We start from the raw sequence: 20,520 nt of genomic DNA, 5'->3' as shown, positions 1-20,520 counted from the left end.
CTCTCCCTCCTTAAATTTCAAATTAATTTACATGATATACTTTTCTTGTAAACAGGTACTTTAGAAAATCCCTTAGAAAAAGAAAAAAAGCTCCTGATTCTCCTTAGAGCTTCAGAGGGAGTCTTTTGTGACCGTTTCATCGGAATTCGTATTGATCCAGGAACAATTGGTAAGAGTAAAGTGCAGCTTTATTAAAAATGAAATGTGTGTGTATTTCTGATAGGGAAGTACCATTCATAGAATACCTACTAAATTCCAGGCACTCTTCTAGAGAATTTATTATTTCACTTACCAGCTCTCCTGTAAGGAGTATACATTTTACAGATGTCAAAACTAAGCCTCAGAGATGGTGAACAATATGCAGAAAGCCACACAGTTTTATACTGTCAGAACTTAGATTCATATCCAGATTGGTCACACACCAAAGGCTGGATGAAGAGTCTGTGTTATCAACTTTAAATACTGTGTGGTTATTGATATATTTTTTAAACTGATAGCTCTATAGATTACTAAGAAACATTTACTGTTGGCAGTTTCTTCCTTTGATACTGCCACAATACCAAATCCTGTTTTATTTTATTATTTTTTTAATGTTTATTTATTTATTCATTTATTTATTTATTTATTATTAGTCATCCATTTTATACACATCAGTGTATACAGGTTAATCCCAATCTCCCAATTCAAATCCTTTTTTAAAGCACAGAAGAGCACAGAAACTAGGACTGGACTTGTATAACTATGATGTAAGGGCCACTCAATAACTTACTTTTAAGGGAAAAGTATAAGAGGCTTTTTATAGATTTCTAGCATTTTAAAATTCTCTTTGTATGGTAATCCTAGTTTTATAAGATTTCAGTGACTCAGTAAAAACAATCATGTTAGGATAGTTTGAAGTTTGGTAACCTGGTTTCATAAAGTATAGCCATTGCCGTATAATACTTTGATAGTGCTTTATTGTTTTCAAATGATTTTTCATATATGCTATTTATTTTATCTTTTTAAGAATATGAGGTTAAGGAATATTTTACTTTTTTCAAATTGACAAGCTAGATGGATCACAACAGGAGCATGGACTCTTTTTGCCTGTGGTGTCCACTCTGTTCCAGGGAGTGCCATGTTGAACTGGACTTTGTGTTAGGAGCATATGAGGGTGCCTGTCTTGATCCCCATGCCAGCTGTATTGCCAAACAAGTGTTTCTAAAAATTTCTCTGATACTAAATTGAAAAAGGAATGAAATGTTTGTCACTGCATGCTTAAAATTTGGTGATATCATAAGTAAATAACATTTTAATCTCTTCAAGTATTATAATCTCCTTGAAACAACTAGGAAATGGTGTCATTTTACAGTTAACCTTTGGTGATTGGGAATGATCAGGAAATCTGCTTTCTGGTAAATGGAAGGAAATAAACTGGTTTTTGTTAAAATCTTTGTAGTTGGAAATTTCTCTAAATTATTCCATGTTACTCTCCTGTCTAGCTTACTTAGCTAATAGTGGTTAATTTTTTGATGATGATGATGATATTATTATTATGAAAGATTGATTCCAGGTCATGTCCTAAAAGTGGGAGTATTTTTTCCATTTACACTAATCCTTATTTTAGTTTTATTATCTTCTGAATTTTTGCTGAATTAGAGTATGGTAAAATCATGGATGTTGACTTAAACACTTGGTTAGTTTCTAATTAACTGAGCTTTTTTAGTTCACATTGGATGAAAACCCAAGGCATATTATTTGTACCTTACTGGTTTTTACTTCCCTTACACATTTTCTGCTAAAATTTGTGAAATCTTTAGATTTTAAGATTAGTGATTTGCAATAAAATGGGGGTGCGCTAATCCAGGAGTATGAAGACAATCAATCCATTTGGGTGCAGGAAGAAAATATTAGAACTTTTATTCAAACATGTATGAATATATTCATTTGTATGTATGGTTATTTATCTACAAACAAATAGACATGTGTTAGGTGTGCACGATCATAATTTTGTTACTGCTTGGGTTCATGCTCAAAACATGTTTAGACCACTAGAATATGAGGAATTTTGCTTCATGTGATTTTAAATGGCAATAAAATGTGTAAGAGGAAATACCTGAAGGAATAAAACTGGACTGCATCAAGCATGTCCCTGGTAAGACTTTAATTTACGAGTCTGAAATAAATTATATTTTGAACAAATGAGCTAGAGATTTATCCTTCGATATCTGTAATACAAAAATATCTGAGATCCAGCTATGGAAAACAAAACGAATAGCAGCAAATCTCTTTCCTCAGGAAACAAAATTACCTTGCCTTTGGAAAGTCTACTGTATAACACAAAATATCAAAACCAGTTAACTTCCAACAGAATTGCAAATGGTTTGGAGTGACTTACTGGTAGAAATCTAACTAGTTAGCTGGGAATAGACCATTAGAGTGGTCTGTTTCCCAGCTCTTGGATTACTAGATGTGGTGTAGCATTCATTTCTCTATAGCTTTTGAGAGAATAAAAATGTTTCATAGCCAAGTGAGATGTTAAGTGTTGTTTTTCTGATAAGGTGGACATCTTCATATATAGTTTCTATATCATGTATCTTGCACAATAAACTCTCTAATGAGTTTTGCTTATGTGACCTTAATTTCTTGGAAGGATTTTCCTATCCAACTGTTGCTCCTTTTATTTTCAGGGGTGTTTGGGAAACTTCAGCTTCATAGTGCTTATCCTAAGAAATCCTGGACACATCTTGGGGCTGACATTGCCTCAGGCAATGAGAGGTAAGGAATGAGAGTAACTTACAGATGTAGTTTTTGGTTTGGTTTGCTTCTGCTGGAGGTTTTGTTACAATATGAAATTAAATTTTAGATTAAGGATCATAATTTAAGGATGAATAAATAGAAAAATAAAAGGCTAGAAGGACTTTAAAATATTCTCTGTAACATAATGGAGGAAGAACAAAACAAGCTAAAGGCAGGGGGGATATAATTTATTTAAGGAGTAAATTTTAGATCATACATGTTTTCTGCTGCCAATAAATCTTAAAAAATATGAATTCTATGAGCTAATAGATGAAATATAAGGAGGGACCGCAATGTCTGAATTGAAATGATAGGTGGTGAAGAGATAGATAGAAATGAAATAAGAGTGAGATGAAGCACATAAAGAATCTTACGGAATTTAAATTGCAGTAATAGAATTTAATAATGCATTGGAGGCAGTAAAGAATGAAATCACTACTGTGTCAAAGCGAGCAGGCAACATGAAGAAATTGATGGAGTCTACATGAATGAAGAAGACAAAATCAAGAGATAAAAATAATAAAAGAGAAGGTATTAGAAATAGAGAACAGAAAATAAAAGCGCATTTTGATAACTGCTCTTTTTAATGAGTCCAGAATAATGACAACACAAAGAATAACTAAAACTTAACTAAAATACACATAACAGACCTGGGATTATTTCTATTTAATTTGAATAACATCGAGAATAATGATAGATACATATCCTCACAGTACAAGGAAAAAAAGTGAAAAAGTAAAAGAAAAACAAAAAGGGACATAAAGCTTGATAACATTAGAATTTTCTGCAATATCAAATGTAGGAAGATAGTGGTGCAAAATCTAGAAATGTTCAGGGGAAAAAAGATTATAAGCAAAGGCCTGGCTTGTAAACATAGACCCTGCTAAAATGCTGTTCACATGTGAATGTAAACAAAAGATTTCTTTTGCTTTGCAAGAACTGAAAAAAATTCAAAAATGTGTTATAATAAAGAGATTAAACTGAGTCTAAAATTTAAGAATACAAATAGAATTCAGGAATTGTATAAAGGTAGATAAAGTATAGATATCAAAGGCAAGCATTGGAATAAGTTAAATATAATACTGTAACTATGGTTATTAAAATAAGACAAATTCTAATTGCTCTTATAAAAGAAACTATATAAAATCTGAAAGTTAATGTATTAGTCAGGGTTCTGTTTCTATAAAATATATATAATAGTAGATTATATGTGTATGTATGTGTATGTGTATATATATATTATATACAGTATATGTTATATATAAAGAGATATGTTTCAAGGAATTAGCTCATATGCTTAGGAGAGCTATAAGTTCAAAATTTTGTAGGGCAGGCTGGCAGGGTGCAAAGACTTGAGCAGGATCTGATACTGTAATCTTGAAGTAGAATTTCTTCTTTTTCAGGGAAACTTCAATTTTGCTTTAAGGTCTTCCAACTGATTGATGAGGCCCACCCACATTATTGAGGGCCATTTCCTTCACTTAAAGTCACCTGACTGTAGATGTTAACCACATTTGCAAAATACCTTCACAACAACAGTAAGCTTCCTGTTTGATCGAATACCTGGCTACTATAGCCTAGCCAAGGTGACACATAAACTAACCATCACAGGTTATAATTCTCAAATAAAAATCTAGGTTTGAAATTGGGGACTATAGCCACAGGAAACTGGAGATGGAACATAAGAGAGCCATAGGAAGTAAATATGAGTTAATTCTAACAGAATTAAAAATAGGACTTATAGGTCTTCCCTGGTGGCGCAGTGGTTGAGAGTCTGCCTGCCAATGCAGGGGACACGGGTTCGTGCCCCGGTCCAGGAGGATCCCACATGCCGTGGAGTGGCTGGGCCCGTGAGCCATGGCCACTGAGCCTGTGTGTCCGGGGCCTGTGCTCCGCGACGGGAGAGGCCACAGCAGTGAGAAGCTCACGTACCGCAAAATAAATAAATAAATAAAATAAGACATATACCTTCCAAATCACCAGAGAGAAAAAAGAATGAAAGAAACTATAAAATAAAGGGTGAAATACAGAGAAGACCATGAAATAGTGATAACTAAAATGACAAAAAAGGTACAAAATGGCAATAAAAGTAAGAAAGTAAGAATAAATCTGCCAATTATAAAAAGAAAATATGCTTGTTAAAAATGACCCTATATAGAAAAAAAAATTAGTAATGAATAAAAATGTAATCATAACTTTTTTTATCAGAGGAAAACAAGTTCAGAAAAATGTTTAGTTAAATATTGGACAAAATGAATCCTTAAAATAAAAATAAAATGGAAGCAAGGACTTCAAAATTATTCACAAGAAAACTAAAAAATCAAAATAAATACATTTTATATTGATAAAGACTTCAATCTTCAGTGAGACCCCAGTAGTAAGGAAAGTTTTATACCAGATAACATAATATAGAAATACATAAAGTAAATCGGTAAAAAATATGAGAAGAAATTAACAGAAACAAAAGTAATGAAAGTAATAAAATTTACTTACCTCTTTCAGTTTTTAACCTTTAGATTAAAATTATAAAGAAAATATTAAGAAATATAACCAATATAATAAAGGCAATTTAATTTGTATATATGTATAATATATCTTTACTCCAATATATATAATTAAAAACCTTAATGAATTTTAATAAACAGAAATTATATATTGATACAATATAATCACAATAAAATAAACATGGAGATTAAAATAAAAGTTTAGCCAACAACCTTAATCTCTTGCAAGATGGAAGAAAAAAAAGATAAACGCTCTCCTACATAACTTTTGTATCTAAGAGGAGATCAAACCTTTATCAATAGACTACTTGGAAAATAACAGTAATGAGAGTATTACATGAGAGATGGCCATACGTGTCATCACATTAAATGCTTTCATTGTTGAATAAGAAAGTACAAAATAAAGTAAGTTGTCAATGTAAGAAATCAGAAAGAAAATAACCAACAAATCTAATGAAATCAATCCGTACCTGATAAAGGCAGAAATTGATGAATTACAAAGTAGGAAATTAATAGACTTGATTTTTTTTAGAGGTACTGGTTTAATCTCTAATAACTAACCATACAAAGAGAACAAAATGTAATTCAGAAACGGGGATTCAACTATAATAGATATCAAAGAGATTAAAATTGTAATCTAAAAATGTATATATCTATATAGTGTCATTCTGAAATTAAAAAATTATATATAGAAATATAAATGATTGGGACTTCCCTGGTGGTGCAGTGGTTAAGAATCCACCTGCTAATGCAGGGGACACAGGTTCAAGCCCTGGTCTGGAAAGATCCCACATGCCACGGAGCAACTAAGCCCATGCACCACAACTACTGAGCCTGTGCTCTAGAGCCTGTGAGCCACAGCTACTGAGCCCACGTACCACAACTAGTGAATCCGGCATGCCTAGAACCCATGCTTCACAACAAGAGAAGCCACCACAGTGAGAAGCCCGTGCACCACAACGAAGAGGAGCCCCCGTTCGCCGCAACTAGAGAAAGCCCACGCACAACAACAAAGACCCAACACAGCCAAAAATAAATAAATAAATGAATAAATTTAAAAAAAAGAAATATAAATGATCATAATCAGCTAAAGAAGAATAAAACTGAAAGAACCAATAGCAGCAAGACATAAAGTTATCACAAATTTATTCCCAAGAATACATTTGGCTCAAGTAAACTTATGTCATGTTTTTCTAGCCATTCACTTAGTCATCAGACACTTACTGTGTTGTACAATCTATTCCATAGCATAGGAAGATATGTGAAACTTTCCAATTTGTTGTAGCAAGCAAGCATAAAGTAATTTATAAAACAGCTGCTAAAGGTAACTCAAAAAAAGAAAACTAAGGCAACATCCAAGCCATATCCTAAATAAAACAGCAACAAATGAAATCCAGTAATTTATTTTTTAAAAAAAGAGTATGATTTATTCAAGTGAAGGATGGTTCAAAATGAAATAATTAATTAATATAATTTACCTAAACAAAAAATATAAAGACTAAGAATGTTCAGTTTGATACAAAACAGAAATGCATTTAGTAAAATTCAGCTTGCATTCTTGGAATAAACAGTAAATTAAGACTATAAGGATACTTTTTCTTCTAAAAATAGAGCTACCATATGACCCAGCAATCCCACTACTAGGCATATACCCTGAGAAAACCATAATTCAAAAAGAGTCATGTACCAAAATGTTCACTGCAGCTCTATTTACAATAGCCAGGACATGGAAGCAGCCTAAGTGTCCATCAACAGGTGAATGGATAAAGAAGATGTGGCACATATATACAATGGAATATTACTCAGACATTAAAAAAAAGAAATTGAGTTATTTGTAGTGAGGTGGATGGACCTAGAGTCTATCATACAGAGTGAAGTAAGTCAGAAAGAGAAAAACAAATACCGTCTGCTAACACATATATATGGAATCTAAAAAAAAAAAAAGGTCATGAAGAACCTAGGGGCAAAACGGGAATAAAGACACAGACCTACTAGAGAATGGACTTGAGGATACGGGGAGGGGGAAGGGTAAGCTGGGACAAAGTGAGAGAGTGACATGGACATATACACTATCAAACATAAAATAGATAGCCCGTGGGAAGCAGCCGCATAGCACAGGGAGATCAGCTCGGTGCTTTGTGACCACGTGGAGGGGTGGGATAGGGAGGGTGAGAGGGAGGGAGACACAAGAGGGAAGAGATATGGGGACATATGTATATGTATAACTGATTCACTTTGTTATAAAGCAGAAACTAACACACCATTGTAAAGCGATTATACTCCAGTAAAGATGTTAAAAAGAAAAGAAAAAGGAAATAAATAGGGTGATATGATCCAAGATAGCTGGGGGTGGGAGTATCAGGTGTACTCTTTTATATTGAATGGACAAGGAGGATCCTTCTGGAGAAGGGAAATTTAAGCTGAGATATGAATGGTAAGAGGGATCCTCCTGTTTGGTGAGAATGGACGAGAGTTCTCAGTGAAGGACGGACATCCAGCTGTGTCTCTGAGGTGGCCTTTGGGGCTCGGGGAACAGAAAGGTGGTCACTCTAGCTGGACCAGAGTGAGCAGTAGGTAGAGTTGCATGACACGACAGATGCCAAGTCACATGGTACCTTGTTTAGGTGTGAGAGGTCAAAGGGAAACTACTGAAAGGTTTTATGCAGGGGAATTGGTGGAGTCTGATTTAGGTTTTGAAAATCACTCTGGCTGCTATGTAGATGATGGATCATGGAGACAAGAGCAGAAGCTGGGGTATCAGGAGGTCAGTCGAGGTCAAAAATCATAATGGCTAGGACTAGAGGGAGTGGAGATCGAGAGAAGAAATGATGCTGTCTGGACTTGCTCATGAATTGAATGTTGAGGTGAGGGAAGTCCTTCAGGTTTTTGATTGACCAACCTGGTGGGTGGTGGAAGCACGCACTGAGATGGGGAGACTGGGAGAGGAACAAGCTTGTCAGGGTGGACGATAGTAGGGATGTGCTGAGTTGGAGACACCAAGTAGAGATGTGAAGAAGGTAATTTAACACATAACTTAGGGCTCATGGAGACAGTGACAGGGAGTCATCCTGGAAGTGGATGATGTTATTGATAAGAAGACTATCAATGGGTAGAGGAGAAAACTGGAGCCTGGAAATGAGATTGGGGCCAGTCTTATTTTTTAGAAGTTGATAGAGGAGGACCCAGCACAGGTGATTGAGAAACAGAGACCCAAGAGGTGATTCTGTGCTGGGAGAAAGAATGGAGAACACGAGGGACTTGAAAGAATGCCAGGATGGCTGACAAAGAGAACAGCCCAAGCCATGATGACAGGATTCCAAGGGGTAGTTACGGGTCAGGGCCATATTCATTGGTGATGTCAAGAATTTTTGTGTTTGGCCTCCTGAACATTGTGCAGCTGTTTTAGGTTTCTAAGGGGATAGTATGGGTGGGAGGTAGCACCGATAATCACATTTTTATATCTTAAAAAAATATTTCTAGCTATAATGCAGACTATACGAGGAGTCAAAAATGGATCTAGGGATATCACTTAGGAGGTGCAAGCAAGAGATAGTGTAACTTGTGGTTAGGAGCTGAAGTGGCAATGGAGAGAAGTGGGCAGATGTATAGACAGGACAGAATCTCTTGGATGAATCGGGCGTGAGGTGCTTTCTTGGTTCTGGTTTACGTAGATGGATGGTGGCACCATTCACTAGAGGAGGACTAAACTTTTGGGGAAATGATTATGAGCTCAGATTTGGTCATGTTGAGTTTGAAGTGCTTTTCTGATCCCCTAAAGGATTTGTGAGGGAGGCATTTCCAACAGGGATCAATAAGAATCTTTCATCATTATCAGGTTAGCAAGTTGGAATTTGGCAGGAGCCATATGAATGGATTTTTCTTACAAGAATGTGTTAAAAACCTCATTCAGAATCTGAGCTACAGGCTATTTTGAAAGAAACTCAATTTTATTAATTAAAATTAGCGATAGTAATTAACTAGCTGCCACTTACTGAGTTCTTATCATGTGGGCTCACTCTGTGTCAGGCATCTACCAAGCATTTTATATACATGATCTCACTTAAATCTCTGAGTGCTATAAGTTAGGTATTATTATCTTCATTTTACAGATATAAAAACTGAGGCTGGAGAAGGTAAGTAAAATTTCCAAGGTCATAAAGCTAGAATTCCTGAGGCTGAATTTTTACCACAGTTGGTCTGATTCCATTGTTTGTGTTCTACATACTGCAAATATTAAAAACAAAATCATATTAAAAACAAAATTATTTAATATCAGTCCTGATGAGGAGTACTTTAATGAGTTTATATGAATGATATGTAATTATCACAGTGTATTCATTTTATGGATGATTTCTTTTTTTAACCTTTTAAAAATTTGTAACATAATTTAAGACTCACAAGAAGTTGCAAAAATAGTACAGAGTTCCCATGTACCCTTGACTTGGCACTCCCTGGTGGTATCTTACATAACCATAGACTTTATCAAATCCAGCAAGTTGATATTAGTACAGTATTAACCGAACTACAGACCTTATTCAAACTGTTTCTTTAAACATTGATCTACAATCTTTCTTCCATCAAAAGCCAGTTTAGTAAGTCTTTCTAATATACTGTTATGGGGACAGATTTTACTTGGACCCCTTTATGAACTTTCACCAAGAATTCTTTCTACCAGAATTGTAGATCTGAATTTATTTGTATATAATGTATTTATTTTATGAAGGATGTTACAGTGAAATCTTCAGAGGAAAATTTTCATTCTATAAACTTAGACTTTATAAACTTTAACTTTATAAACTTAGGCTCATTTCTTACACTACCAACCAAAGTAAGCTTAGCCAGATATTTGAAAAAAAAATTAAGTTTCTTTTGTTACATATTATTATATCAATTTCTCTCTAAATTAAATTACTCCTTGCTGTTGCTTGCTTCAGTTGACTTTTGGGGAGACTGATGAATAAAAATGTTGGATTTTTGGATTACAGATAAGTCCAAGGAGGTTATACCTAGATTAAAAGAAATTCATTTTTTTATCCATTACAAGTATGTATGTATCCATTAAGTATATTTTACTGTGGGTCTCTTTGGGGAGACCATGTGCTCTTTGAAGTTAAGTGGTTACTTGATGAATCCTATGATAAAGTTTTCAGATTTTATCCTGGTCTGGGAAGATTTTAAACAAGACATGGTCCAATTTATGTTTGAATCTGATTTATGCTGTGTGGACAATTGACTGTTGGGAGGACAAAGGTGGAAGCAGAGAGATTAACTGTTAAAACATTGCAATATGTGTCTTTTTGAATTGTGGTTTTCTCTGGGTATATGCCCAGTAGTGGGATTGCTGGGTCATATGGTAGTTCTATTTTTAGTTTTTTAAGGAACCTCCATACTGTTCTCCATAGTGGCTATATCAATTTACATTCCCACCAACAGTGCAAGAGGGTTCCCTTTACTCCACACCCTCTCCAGCAGTTGTTGTTTTTAGATTTTCTGATCATGCCCATTCTAACCCGTGTGAGCTGATACCTCATTGTAGTTTTGATTTGGATTTCTCTAATAATTAGTGATATTGAGCAGCTTTTCATGTGCTTCTTGGCCATCCATATGTCTTCTTTGGAGAAATGTCTATTTAGGTCTTCTGCCCATTTTTGGATTGGATTGTTTGTTTTTTTAATATTGAGCTGCATGAGCTGTTTATATATTTTGGAGATTAATCCTTTGTCCATTGATTCATTTGCAAATATTTTCTCCCAATCTGAGGGTTGTCTTTTCATCTTGTTTATAGTTTCCTTTGCTGTGCAAAAGCTTTGAAGTTTCATTAGGTCCCATTTGTTTATTTTTGTTTTTATTTCCATTGCTCTAGGAGGTAGGTCAAAAAAGATCTTGCTGTGATTTATGTCAGAGTGCTCTTCCTATGTTTTCCTTTAAGAGTTTTATAGTGTCTGGTCTTACATTTATGTCTTTAATCCATTTTGAGTTTATTTTTGTGTATGGTGTTAGGTAGTATTCTAATTTCATTCTTCTACATGTAGCTGTCAGTTTTCCCAGTACCACTTATTGAAGAGACTGTCTTTTCTCCATTGTATATCCTTGCCTCCTTTGTCATAGATTAGTTGACCATAGGTACATGGGTTTAGCTCTGGGCTTTCTGTCCTGTTCCATTGATCTATATTTCTGTTTTTGTGCCAGTACCATATCGTCTTGATTACTGAAGCTTTGCCAATGTTCATTGCAGCACTATTTACAATAGCCAGGTCATGGAAGCAACCTAAATGCCTATCAACAGACAAATGGATAAAGAAGATGTAGTACATATATACAGTGGAATATTACTCAGCCATTAAAAGGAACAAAATTGGGTCATTTGTAGAGATATGGATGGACTTAGAGACTGTCATACAGAGCGAAGTAAGTCAGAAGGAGAAAAACAAATATAGTAGATTAACGCATATATGTGGAATCTAGAAAAATGGTACAGATGGAACCAGTTTGCAAGGCAGAAACAGAGACACAGATGGAGAGAACAAATGTATGGACACCAAGGGTGGAAAGCAAGAGGGGATGAATTGGGAGATTGGGATTGACATATATACACTAATATCTATAAAACAGATAACTAATAAGAACCTGCTATATAAAAAATAAATTAAATTAAATTTAAAAAAAACATTGCAATAACATTGCAGTATTTCAGGTAGACACATGCTGATGGCTTAGATTGGGGTAGGATGATGGAAGAGGAAAGAAGTGGTTAAATAGATGTTGAAGAAGAGCCAACATGATTTGCTGGTGGGCTGGGCAAAAGGGAAGAGTTCAAAGGTCACCGACTTGAACAACTGGGTGAAGAGTGATATAATTTAGTGAGATATAATTTAGTGAGAAGAGGACAACAGGGAAAAGAGTAGGCTTATAGGGAACCTTTCTCAAAGGCTCTCACTTTTTTCTTATCTCTTTTACTTTTTTTTTTTGCGGTACGCGGGCCTCTCACTGTTGTGGCCTCTCCCGTTGCGGAGCACAGGCTCCGGACGCGCAGGCTCAGCGGCCATGGCTCACGGGCCCAGCCGCTCCACAGCATGTGGGATCTTCCTGGACTGGGGCACGAACCCGTGTCCCCTGCATCGGCTGGTGGACTCTCAACCACTGTGCCACCAGGGAAGCCCTCTCATTTACTTTTTAAAGAAAGTGCGTAAAGCCTTGGCCGGCCTCTTTGTCCTGGTATTTTTCTGTTTCTTAAGTGGTTTATTAACTTATTCTGTTATTTATAAGAAAATAACTCTGACCTGAAGAACAAATCATTTCTTGTCTCAACTTTTTCCAGGTCCTAGGCTTTTAATTCTAAGGTTATCATTGATGATATCTATCTTATTATCTACCATATCCAATCAATGGTGGTATTCTACAGATATACTTTGGGTTTTTTCCTGTTCTTTTTCATTATAGTTTATTACAAGATATTGAATGTAGTTCCCTGTGCTATACAGTAAATCCTTGTTGTTTATTTTATATATGGTAGTATGCATCTGTTAATCCCATGTTGCCAATTTATCCCACCCCCCTTCCCCTTTGGTAACCATAAGTTTGTTTTATATGTCTGTTTCTCTTTTGTAAATAAGTTCATTTGTATTATCTTTTAGATTTCACATATAAGTGATATCATATAATATTTGTCTTTCTCTAACTTCACTTAGTATGATAATCTCTAGGCCCATCCATGTTGCTGCAAATGGCATTATTTCATTATTTTTTTATGGCTGAGTAATAGTCCATTGTGTATACATACCACACCTTCTTTATCCATTCATCTGTCAGTGAACACTTGGGTTGTTTCCGTGTCTTGGCTATTGTGAACAGTGCTGCTATGAACATTGGGGTGCATGTATCTTTTCAAATTAGAACTTTGGTCTTTTCTGGATATATGCCTGGGAGTGGGATTGCTGGATCATATGGTAACTCTATTTTTAGTTTTTAAGGAACCTCCGTACTATTTTCCACAGTGGCTGCTCTGTGGATACATTTGTTTGGAATATTTCTTGTTTGTCTGCTTTCTGCTACATTCTCACTTTGGCACTTCCACGTGGTTTTCTATAACAGCTTCTGTACTGGCTTACTAAATATTTGATATATGCAATTAGAGGGTCAAAAGTACCCTTGCATCTCCTCTTTACCTTTATACTTCCTACTGATCCTTAAAGATTCCATCACATCTCGTACAAGGCATTCAATCTCCCCTCCAGCACACAATGATTTTCCCACTGTCTGAATCACTATTCCATGTGATTTTCTGATTTATAATTTTAATTTAAATACACTTCTTAGTGATTGATACTGAACTGCTTCAGGTATGTATTTCCTGTTCTTCCAAGCAGCTTCTATAGGAGAGGAAAATATTGGTGTTTTTTATTGATTTGGTGTGTTACTTAGCATCTAGTACACAACAGAACATAAAGAAGAGTTCCAATAAATGCCTGCTATGCTGGATTGATGTATCTTTTCTGGAAATCAGAGCTTGTTGAGCCTGTTGACTCAATGGCATCTTGTCTAATAAATTAGAACCTTGCATTTAATTTCAAAAACTACTCTCATTTTTTGGCTCATTATTCAAACCTCATTATTATACTATAAAAATTTAGTTCAAATGTTAGAACGTAGAGCTGGTGGCCTTATTCATTTATTAGCAGGAATTTAGGATCACTTTTGTAGTCTCCAAAAGAAGATGATTCCTTCTGGTCCAAGGAACTAGTGGGTGCTAATCTCAGATTGCCCATTGTCTCCATGCTAGGAAAAGACATTTGAGTTAGGAAGGGAGGAGAGCAATAGATTTCTACAATGAAAATGAGCTTGGACTTTCAGGCCAGGCAGGTTAAAATACTTCTAATTATGCAATTAACTAAATGTGTAATTTTGGGTAAAGTATTCTCTCTGAGTGTCAGTTTCTTTTTCTATAATATGAGACTAATAATGCCTGGTTAATAGAGTAGTTATAAGGATTAAGTAAATTAATGTGGATAAAGAACTTAGCCTGGTTTCTGGCTCCAAGTCAGCCTCACGACGTGGTAGTTATCATAGTTATTGTATTGTATTGTAAGAATCCTGATTCTTTCAGTCAAAAGTAAAAGTAAAAGCCACCCTTCTTCATCACTTGGGAGATTGCATCAGGCCCTCCCTCCACCTCTCCTGTTTCTATATTTCAACCTCATTTAGTTCTGCTGAAGAGGTTTCCATGTTCTATAGGGTGCACGTGAACCCAGAGCTGTCGGCTCTTCCCAGCTTTACCACCAGGGAGGACATTTCTCTTTCCCCTTAGTTTCAATTCAAAAGTCCAGGTGACTGCAGTTGATAACACTGTACTGTGTAATTTGCTAAGAGAGTAGAACTTAAGTGTTCTCACCCAACAAAAGAAAGGGGTGAATATGTGAGGTGACAGATGTATTAATTCGTTCAATGGGGGAAATCCTTTCACAATGGGTACGTATATCAAATCATCATATTCTACACTTTAAATATCTTACAATTTTAGTTTTCGATTATACCTCATAAAGCTGGAAAAGGGGAAGGATTTTGATCAACAAAGACAGGTTGGATCCCTTGCTCACCCTTTGGTAAAAGGCTTGTGAGACTGCAATTCTCAGATCTCACTAGGACCACTTAGTGTGGTGGGTGAGGAGAGCGGTTCTCAGAAGAGATGTGGTGGATTTCCTGGAACAAAGGAGAAAGGAGGGTCAGGTAGACAAACAGTTGACACCTACGACAGCTATTCTTGTTGTCACCGTCAGCATCATTACAGGATTCGATTTCTTAAACACCTCACATAGTCCAGTGTGGTCTGAGAGTGTCAGGAGATTTCAACGGCAGTTGACCAAAGAAAGTTTAAACTGGAGTTTAAAAAAAAAAAGCCTCAGTATTACTAGAGTTCAGAAGTCTATGGCCACTCTTATTCCTTGGAGGAAAACATTTTGGCATCTGGACACTCTGAGACTGTGGTCAAGTGCAGCTATTATCATTAAGACCTCCCCAAAGTTTAGTTAAATTCATTTAAGTTATAGGTGTTTCTATATGAATGGTTTATACACAGTGGTAAAAACTTTTAAATCAAATTTGGAAGTATATTTCTTTTCATTCTTTGTAATTATGTTCTTTTGACCAAAAGTATTATATTTTCCCTATACTAGGTAAAATTTAATGCCAGAATAATGGAAACTGCTGATATTTTCTTTATACTTTTCAAAAGTTATCTTTCAGGAGACTTCTTCAGTGATTATTGTTTCCTCTCTCTTCTCATATGGTTTCTATTTAGGTCCAGTTATGTTGCAAACAACTCTTAATTTTTTTGTTTATTTATTAGTTTTGGTGTGTTTTGCTGAGAACAACGAGCAGGTGTCTCCTCTTCCCTGTAGCTATAGGATTCTTATTAGTATTAATCAGATACATGAAATAGAGCTGGGATTCAAATCCTTAAGCTGGGATTCAAATCCTTAAGCTAGGATTTTTTTTTTTTTTTTTTTTTTTTTTTTTTTTTTGCGGTACACAGGCCTCTCACTGTTGTGGCGTCTCCCGTTGCGGAGCACAGGCTCCGGACGCGCAGGCTCAGCGGCCATGGCTCACAGGCCCAGCTGCTCCGCGGCATGTGGGATCTCCCCGGACCGGGGCACGAACCCGTGTCCCCTGCATCGGCAGGCGGACTCCCAACCACTGCGCCACCAGGGAAGCCCAAGCTAGGATTTCTTGAAACGGTTGAAGGGCAACCATAAGAGTCAAAGACTGCAAATAGGAAGAGTGGATATTGGAATTTAAGGAATACTGAATACTGATACTTGAGTAGCAAAACTTTTTAGTCTATTGATATGAGGATCAAAATTTTCTCAAGTTACCACTGTTGCTGTGTGGACATAGGGTCATGCTCCCTTGCCATCTGTGTATGTCCTTATGAGATATAGAATCTCAAGGCTTCAGGAGTATAGAGGAGAGAGAAATGTTTATGAATCTGTAAAGTTTGGGAAGTCTTCATGAAAAAGGTTGACTTAAGTTCATTTATGTTTTTAATATAAAGTTTGGGATAATAATTTCAATAATTCCTTTTTCTCTTTTCTAGGATATAATAGCAAATCAGCAAATCCTGTCTCACAAAAACTCTAAATTCTTTAATTAAAATTGCAACCATCCACAATTGTCTTTTTTTCTCTCTTTTTTACTCTCTCTTATTCTCTGTCTAACCTCAGGCACACAGATTTAAATTAATTACAATCTTTGGTTCATAACAGATTCATATCATTGGCCCAAGAATGACCCCCTTTAATTTCTTTCTTTTTTGGTGTTAATATTATGTACAAAACATCTGTGAATTCCCCACTCACACAATAGACTCTTTAAGGGTGTCTGCTAGTCAAAATCTAAGTTGTCATTTTTTAACACAAAGGCCATATGTTTTATTTACCATTATGTCTCTAGCACCTACGATAGTGTCTGGTGCATACTGTTGCTTAGAGCGGACAATATATATTGCTCGGTTGAATGGCCTTCACGTGGACCTGCTGCCTGGATGAACCTTTACTGGTAGAGGAGACTCTATTGTCAACACTTGCTAAAGTGTGGACATTAGCAAAAGAGGCAGGCCATTAATATAAACTTACACTATTGAAGTTGGTAATGACTGTAAATGGAGAATAAAGCAAATATATTCACTGGAAAAGCTAGGCAGCAGGGAACGATTGAACAAAAACTTTATTAAATGTGAGTTAAAAAAACAAAAGTGAACAAAACCCTTATTACATATTGTGATGAAAGCACAATGCTTGGAACTTAGCACCCTCAGGGAATGCATACCTTTGTCCCTGCAATAACAGAGAGATGGGGAAGGGAAGCTCAAAATATCGTCACTTTTCAAATGAAGATATGAAACTCAAAAGAGTTATGTGACCTCTCAAGTTCACACAGCTACTAAGTGGAACCTCTAGGATTCACACTGTTTCTGCTTGACCACGAAGGTATGAGCCTTAATGCATGATGATTAATTGTCTGAAAATGGTATTAGAGGTCTTCAGAAAATTTGAGAAAAGATCCCTTCTGAAATGCCTTTATTATTCAAACTGTTTCCCAATTGAGGAAGACGATTTCCATTTTAGGAAACCATATGTAGACGGCATATACTAAACTCTGGAACTTTTACTCTTTCTTGTTGCTTTGTCTGGTACTTCATGGCCACAGAATACCTTTGTTAACCCTGTATTGTATACATATCAGCCAGAAGATGAACTCCATTGGCATTAATTTTTTTGCAAAGACCTTTTTTCTCTGTCTTGACTTGATATTTCTACTTTACTCTCCCTGGTGGGAATGGTTGTCTGCAGTGGATTTCCCCTTCTCCCTGGAGTTTAGTAGGTCATCTGTGTTGTACTGCCAGTGTACCTGATTCCATCTTTATGCTGTTACAGAATTATAGTAGAGAACACAGTGGATTGGCGACCCCAAGACAAGATTGTCCTTAGTTCCTCTTCATATGAACCTCACGAAGCAGAGGTCCTCACTGTGAAAGAAGTCAGGGGCCACCATGTTAGCATCCATGAACGGCTCAGACACCGGCACGTCGGTAAGGCTTTGGTTTGTTAGTTAAGGGAAGTGAATGAGCCAAGAAAAACGCGTTCAGCAACCTGCCTTGGGACCTTGGATCTGATCGGCGTTCAGAGGGGATGGATAATATTTTACTGCTGCCCTAGGCTCATCCTTAGAAGGCTTTATCTCCATCCCTTCATTAATTTTATTGCCTAATTAAAAAAAATCTTTGATGTGAGGGAATTTTTAAACTTTTTATTTATAATGGCAAGCCTAGAAGCAAGCAGAAGGGTTAAGAACCTTGTTCAAGGTCACCGGGCATTTTCATGGCTGAGCCAGAATAAATCTCATGGGAGATGAGTTTCCAGTTCACTTCCTGGCATACTGAATCACACAGCCACTTAGAATGTGGTAGTCATTGTAAATAACGACTCCTTTTTCCATACTTAGAATGTGTCCTTCCTGACATGAAGTTCATTGTATCAATTGACTACTACTACTGCCCCAAAATATAAATAAATAAAAACCAAATACCTTTTTCTTGAAAAAAAATACTGAATATTTTAATACAGTATACACACTTAAAATATATTGCATTATAAATAATAAATAACCATATTTCCCGCTTCAGCCTAATAAATAAACTTAACCCAGGAAATATAGCTAATAAATAAAAAACACGGACATAAAGGGATTAGGGGATATCTTTCTTGTCTCTGATATGTGAGAGGGAAATACATTCTTTCAGCAGGACTGTATCTAAAGCTATTTCTAAATCATGGTTTTAAGGATGATTTTGTTTCTAAAGAGTGGCGGGGAAAAGAGACATCGTTAGCAATCCTTGCCTATAATACACAACGTACAATGCAAAGTGGGGTGGGCAGTGGAACAAACCAGCAAGACTGGGGAGGCTCTTTCTGGGAGTGACGAGTTCCAGACCCGCCAGGAGAGGGCGTTGCCGCTGCTGCTTCAGTCCTATCACTGCCTCAGTGGATCTGCGATTCCTCACTCTCTCAAAGAGGTTCAGGAACAATGCACAACCAAAGGCGGGAATCTCACATTGAAGAATTGAAGGAAGGAGGCCGGGGACCCCACTAATTGGACCGGTCTTCCCTGACATCCCTGTCCCGGTACCCGTAGTGATTGAGGACAAATGGATTCTTGCTCAAACACGCTCACTCTGATCCCAATGAGAGAGCAGTGAACGGGCTTTTCATTTCTCAGCCGACGTTTGGGGAGGACGCCCGAGGAAAAGCAGACCTTAATGTTGGGAGGACTTCCGCGGGGAAAGGAGTGTTTTCATTTGTCAGGTTCGCTGGGTCCCCAGCTGGCGATCTCTGAAATAGGTTTTAAAAATTTTTTCCTTTCCCAACTCCCGTTGCCCCAGGAAGTGTCCACGTCATGGAGGATGGCCGACACATTCGTTTGGCTTCAGAGGTTGGACTTCTGACCCGAAACATACAAATCCAGGGTGATACATCATGCGGGGGGAGACTACTTGTGGGGTCCTTCAGGAAGTCCAGCGTGGAAGAATTTTCAGGTAACTGAAATTTTAAGTTACTAAGCACTACCAATTGGAGGCTATGCATCTGGGACACTCAGAAATTCCAACGGTGGGAATTTTCATTTATAAAACAAAATATTTGAAATAGATGCTTCTCTGTGCTCTGAGAAGCTATGAATTTTCAGTACTAATCTGTGCTTAATTATCAGTGTGATGTTAAAATAATATACTAGCTGTCAGCACACAGGCACATTTTTACCTCAAAAAAAAAAACAAACTTCAGCAGATGTGAAATTTCCTCTGCTTTGAAATTATAGATGATTTAATGACCAATTGAATTTTATCTCTTTCCTGAATTTCTATTACTCTTTCTCAGTAGCATGCTCTATTTGATGGCAGGCCTCATCTCATGCTATAAATTAATAGTGTAAATTTAAATAAGAATGATTTCCATATTCTAGACTGCTTTAGGGATCAGTTAAATTTCTTTCATTTCTTTCAAGCTTTAGCTCTTCTGGAATGCTGCAAAGTTATTTGATTAGTACCTTTTTCTTAAACTTAGGTTCCTTAAAATTGATTCCCAAGTTTCCTAGTCAAATAAAGCCCCATCTCAGAAAGTCACTGCGTACATGAATGTAATAAAGGCTCTGAGAAAGCCTGGAGCAAAGGATCTAACGGTTTCCCAAGTATATTGAGAACGGAACACTTTTTGTGGGTATATCTGCTTTACCAGTATAGTAAAGAGCAATGTTTGAACCTTAAAACAAAAGTTCGAGGGCTTCCCTGGTGGCGCAGTGGTTGAGGGTCCGCCTGCCGATGCAGGGGACGCAGGTTCGTGCCCCGGTCCAGGGAGATCCCACATGCCGCGGAGCAGCTGGGCCCGTGGGCCGTGGCCGCTGAGCCTGCACATCCGAAGTTCGCGATTTCTGGTTCCTAGAACAAGCTCTCTCTCCATAAGCTCCAGCTCCGTCAGTTCTCAACAGAAATGATTTTGCTCTTCCCTCCTGGCCAAAGGACATTTGACAATATCTGGAGCCATTTTTGCTTGTCACAGCTTTGGTGGAGCTTCTGGCATATAGCGGGTAGTTGCTCGACATTCTATAAGGCACAGGACAGCCTCCCACAAGAAAGGATTATCTGGTCCAAGATGTCAGTCATGTTGAGGTGGAGGAACCCTGCTCTGGAAGG

The 20,520-nt window shown here is 36.8% G+C and overlaps 1 protein-coding gene across 1 annotated transcript in view; it reads left to right on the top strand.

Moving 5' to 3' along the window:
• The window catches only part of PKHD1 (PKHD1 ciliary IPT domain containing fibrocystin/polyductin), a 433,150-nt gene that overhangs the window by 306,019 nt on the left and 106,611 nt on the right, over positions 1-20,520 (top strand). The window contains exons 55-58 of the mRNA XM_082848479.1: positions 56-169; positions 2,670-2,757; positions 17,711-17,865; positions 19,216-19,368. Of these exons, the coding sequence (XP_082704605.1) occupies positions 56-169; positions 2,670-2,757; positions 17,711-17,865; positions 19,216-19,368 (510 nt within the window). The remainder of the gene's footprint in view (positions 1-55; positions 170-2,669; positions 2,758-17,710; positions 17,866-19,215; positions 19,369-20,520) is intronic.

The sequence above is a fragment of the Leucopleurus acutus genome, assembly GCF_964270905.1.
Source record: "Leucopleurus acutus genome assembly, chromosome: 10".
NCBI classification, from domain to species: Eukaryota; Metazoa; Chordata; class Mammalia; order Artiodactyla; family Delphinidae; genus Leucopleurus; species Leucopleurus acutus.
This window is presented reverse-complemented; position numbering and strand designations above follow the sequence as displayed.